This window comes from Nematolebias whitei, chromosome 1 (genome assembly GCF_014905685.2).
Source record: "Nematolebias whitei isolate Nwh7 chromosome 1, NemWhi1, whole genome shotgun sequence".
In the NCBI taxonomy this organism is placed as follows: Eukaryota; Metazoa; Chordata; class Actinopteri; order Cyprinodontiformes; family Rivulidae; genus Nematolebias; species Nematolebias whitei.
Genome location: NC_056498.1, coordinates 92225813 through 92229761, shown reverse-complemented (window position 1 = coordinate 92229761; position 3949 = coordinate 92225813). Strand labels below are relative to the sequence as shown.

The 3949-nt window shown below is 41.7% G+C and overlaps 1 protein-coding gene across 1 annotated transcript; it reads left to right on the top strand.

Annotated features, from left to right (window-relative positions):
- Nucleotides 1-909: 909 nt before the first annotated feature.
- otx1 (orthodenticle homeobox 1) lies at nt 910-3214 on the top strand. Its single transcript, XM_037688322.1, has 3 exons — nt 910-1006; nt 1137-1288; nt 2436-3214. Exons 1-3 carry the CDS (start codon nt 910-912, stop codon nt 3183-3185), a joined length of 999 nt encoding a protein of 332 aa, XP_037544250.1. The 3' UTR covers nt 3186-3214.
- The last annotated feature ends 735 nt before the right edge of the window (nt 3215-3949 follow it).

Genomic DNA, 3949 nt, shown 5'->3' with positions numbered 1-3949 from the left:
TATATATTATTTTTTTTTTTTTTTTTATGTGTGTGTGTGACCACGCAGCAACACACAAAAACACTTTTTTTTCTTTAACTGTATTAAAGTTTACCAGGAATAAAATTTAATTAGTGCTAATTTTTATTTTAATTTTTTTAACATATTTTATTCTGTGTATTTGTCAACTTACAGATTTATATATTTTATTTCTATCAAGAAAAAAAAGGTTTATTGTTTGGTAAAAATGGACACGTCTGTCAATAATTGAGATTTATTGCTGAAACAAAAAAATTGAAAAAAACAACAACAACAAAAGTGGAAATAAAAACTTCAATTTTTTTACTTTGTGTTTTTTTTTTTTTTTTTTTTTTTTTGCTGAGCTTTAATCCGTTTTCTTTACCCGCTTCTGCCTTTTTGAGTAAAATCTAAGTTTTATTTTATGTTAAAGCTAAATGTGAGACAATTTATCCACAGATTTTGAGTCTGATTTTAAAAAAGTTTATTACTCTGAGATGAAAAATTTAAAAAGTGTTAATAATGATTTATTGCACACTTCTAAAACTGATGTTTTGTTTGTTTCTGTCCTGCTGCTCCTAAATCTTTAATGATTTATGGTTTTAAATGGTTCATGTTGTAGCGGCTTCTGCCTTCCAGCTTTAATAAATCAGTCACAATGTGGGATTATTATTATTATTATTATTGTTATTAACAGATAAATAAAACAGTTTTTTTTTCATCACACATTTCTATTAAATTCAACACAAAAGGTAAAGATTCACAGTTGACCTTTAGTTTTATAATTTCCTTCGTGTGTGTGCGCGCGCGTGTGTGCAGAGCCTCGGTTCGGTCCTCAGTCCAGTCAAGCTGCAGCACCGGGGGAAATCGAACCACTGGCCTGAGCTGGGGGGAGCAGTGAGCGCCTGTAGCATGATGTCCTACCTCAAACAGCCCCCTTATGGGGTCAACGGCCTGGGGCTGAGCGGAGCCGCCATGGACCTGCTACACCCCTCGGTGGGCTACCCAGGTAGGACCCGGCAGCTCCTGGACCTGGACGGGAGGAGGAATCCGGTTTCTCCTCCCGTCTTCTGTCTAATTAAATTTGTTGTCGTGTTAAAGTTTATCTGACTGCCTCTTTTTCTTTTTCTTCCCCGCAGCGACTCCCAGGAAGCAGCGGCGGGAGCGGACCACCTTCACCCGCTCGCAGCTCGACGTCCTCGAGGCTCTGTTCGCAAAAACCCGGTACCCTGACATCTTCATGCGCGAGGAGGTGGCGCTGAAAATCAACCTGCCCGAGTCCCGAGTTCAGGTACAGCACGCCTTCACGGACCCTTTTAAAAGCTGGGCTATTTCGGAGTTCAGTTACTTTGAATCGGTGTCATTATCTTAATTTCTATAGTTTTAAAAAATACAGATATGTTAAAAGAAAAATTTCCTACTCTACTATTTTTTCCATTGCTGCTTTTATTTTATTTACTTGCTCCATTTATTTAGTGACATTTGGCTGAAGAGCATAAATATAGTTTTTTAATAAGTTTTAATATATCGACTGTCTGTGACGTAATTAAGGTAAATATTAAGCTAGTTTGCAAGCTACAAGCTAGGTACCTGAATATTTTATTAAACCTTTCTAGTTTCTGTATTGTTGGTCCATGTATGTTTTATGAAAAACAATTTACCGCACATTGTTAAAAGCTCATTTAACTTTACAACTTCTGAGAAAATGGAATAAGAAAACATGTGGATTTTGGGACATTGTTTTTTAGCTTAATTGGGTGATTTGATTTAACGAGCAATAATTAGTCTTTATATAAAGTGCTGTTTTGGACTAATCTTGGTTTATTATTGACTTAAAAACAGGCACATTTAACTAATGTTAATTTACAATTAATATTTTTGTTTAGCCTAATTTAGCCTGTTTTTTTTTGTGTGTTTTTTTTTACCACACAGGCTCGTTTTTGTTTAGCTGGCAGACAAATGTTGTTTTCGTGTAATGAATCAGACATTTCTGATAGTTGCTCATTATGTAAAATGTGCAATTTTATCTGAAATGTAAGGAAAGTCCAGGACTTTATCAGGAAGCGCTGCACGTTTCACTTGCTGTTGAACCATGCTCATGAACGCCATAAAAGGGAAAGCCAGGGCCTTTAGCTCCCAGTTGGAGTTTTTTCAGTGCGAGTGTGAAACACACAATCCTACCCTCTCAGTGCTCTTGAGTTACCCTACTGTGCAGTGAAACCCAATAGCCTGTTATCTTAGAGCCGTCTTCCAGGTATGAAATTAGACCCCTGGCTGATCCAAGCCAAGGGGCCGGTGGAAATGAACCTTGATGGATAATAACCCTCAATTTTTCTCTATAATGTACTCCCATGGCCGAAGAGGTATTTTTCTTCTTCCTTTCTCCCCTTCAGGGAATGCAGAGGTTGTGTGCTAACGTTAGTGTTTTTTGGTTGTAGGTGTGGTTCAAAAACAGGAGGGCAAAGTGTCGCCAGCAGCAGCAGAGCGGCAGCAGTGCCAAGGCCAGGCCGCCCAAGAAGAAGTCCTCTCCGGCCCGGGAGAGCACCGGATCTGAGAGCAGCGGCCAATTCACACCTCCTGCTGTCTCTAGCACAGGCTCTTCCTCCTCTTCATCCTCGTCCACCAATCATACAGGCCCCGCAACTCTTAGCAGCACCTCCACCTCTATCAGCACTGTGTCCTCCATCTGGAGCCCCGCTATCTCCCCTGGAAACGCCCCTGCTCCCGCTGTGGCCCCGCTCCCCGAGCCAGGACCCCCGTCTAACCCTTCCTGCATGCAGCGTTCAATGTCAGGCTCTGCTGCTGCCGCCACTTCCTACCCCATGTCCTACAACCAGACGCCAGGCTACGGCCAGGGCTACCCCACCCCTTCCAGCTCCTACTTCAGTGGCGTGGACTGCGGTTCCTACCTGGCGCCCATGCACTCCCACCACCACCCCCACCAGCTGAGCCCCATGGCGGCCTCGTCTATGTCAGGCCACCCGCACCACCACATCAGCCAGTCATCAGGGCACCACCACCATCACCACCATCACCAGGCGTATGCTGGCTCCAGCCTGGCCTTCAACTCGTCCGACTGCCTGGATTACAAAGAGCAGACTGCAGCCTCCTCGTGGAAGCTCAACTTTAACACCACAGACTGCTTGGACTACAAAGACCAGGCCTCTTGGAGGTTCCAAGTCTTGTGATCGCTCTTTTTTTCCCACCCCTCCTCTCTTTTATTTTCCAGAGTAGTTCGTTGCTTGATATTGAAGAGTTTATGAACCATAGCAGCAGGAATGCTCAGCAATCAAACTGCTTGTCCTCCTCATCTTAAACAATGAAACTAACATTTAAAAAAATAAATCTTTTGCGTCCCGAGAAGCATCTGGAGCAGCTATTTGATGATGAAGAGTGGGTTTATAAGACAATACTTCTTGGAGGAGATTAACCAAACTGTTTTTTTCTTTACTTCTTTGAACCAAACCTCTTCAAACCACCAGTTCTCTGGATGGGAGAATATTTTTCCCCTCTGCTGCACTGACAGGAACTGCCTGCAGGGCCCTTTTACCTCCAACCCAATGTACAGTTTTTAATTTCTCTAAATTTGTTATTTTAGGATGACAGAGATTTTTAGTCAGCTGCAGTGAGGAGCTGAAAGATGTAAATATGTATTTGGGTCAGTTACATTGACCATGATTAGTTGGCTTTTTTTGTTTGTTTGTTTGTTTTACTGATTTTTAAATTGTTTATAACAACTTTGGGAGGAAAATAAATGTATGTAAATCTTTTCAAATATTCCAAAGAGAACAAATTGGCCATATAGTTCAACTTTTACATACATTCAGAGAAAGATTTGGAGCAGGTCTTGAGCAGAAAAAAAACACAAAAAAAACCCACTTAGACGCAGAACTTTTCTGGGCCTGGGTCCAGGATTCTGATCGTATTCCAGCCTCCAACTCGACCTCCTCTC

What these genes read in the sequence shown, in the direction of transcription:
- otx1 (XM_037688322.1), top strand. Translation starts at nt 910, where the DNA reads ATGATGTCCTACCTCAAACAGCCCCCTTATGGGGTCAACGGCCTGGGG. An exon ending in CCCCTCGGTGGGCTACCCAG is followed by an intron (nt 1,007 to 1,136) that starts GTAGGACCCGGC and finishes TCTTCCCCGCAG; the next exon opens with CGACTCCCAGGAAGCAGCGG. An exon ending in TGCCCGAGTCCCGAGTTCAG is followed by an intron (nt 1,289 to 2,435) that starts GTACAGCACGCC and finishes TTTTGGTTGTAG; the next exon opens with GTGTGGTTCAAAAACAGGAG.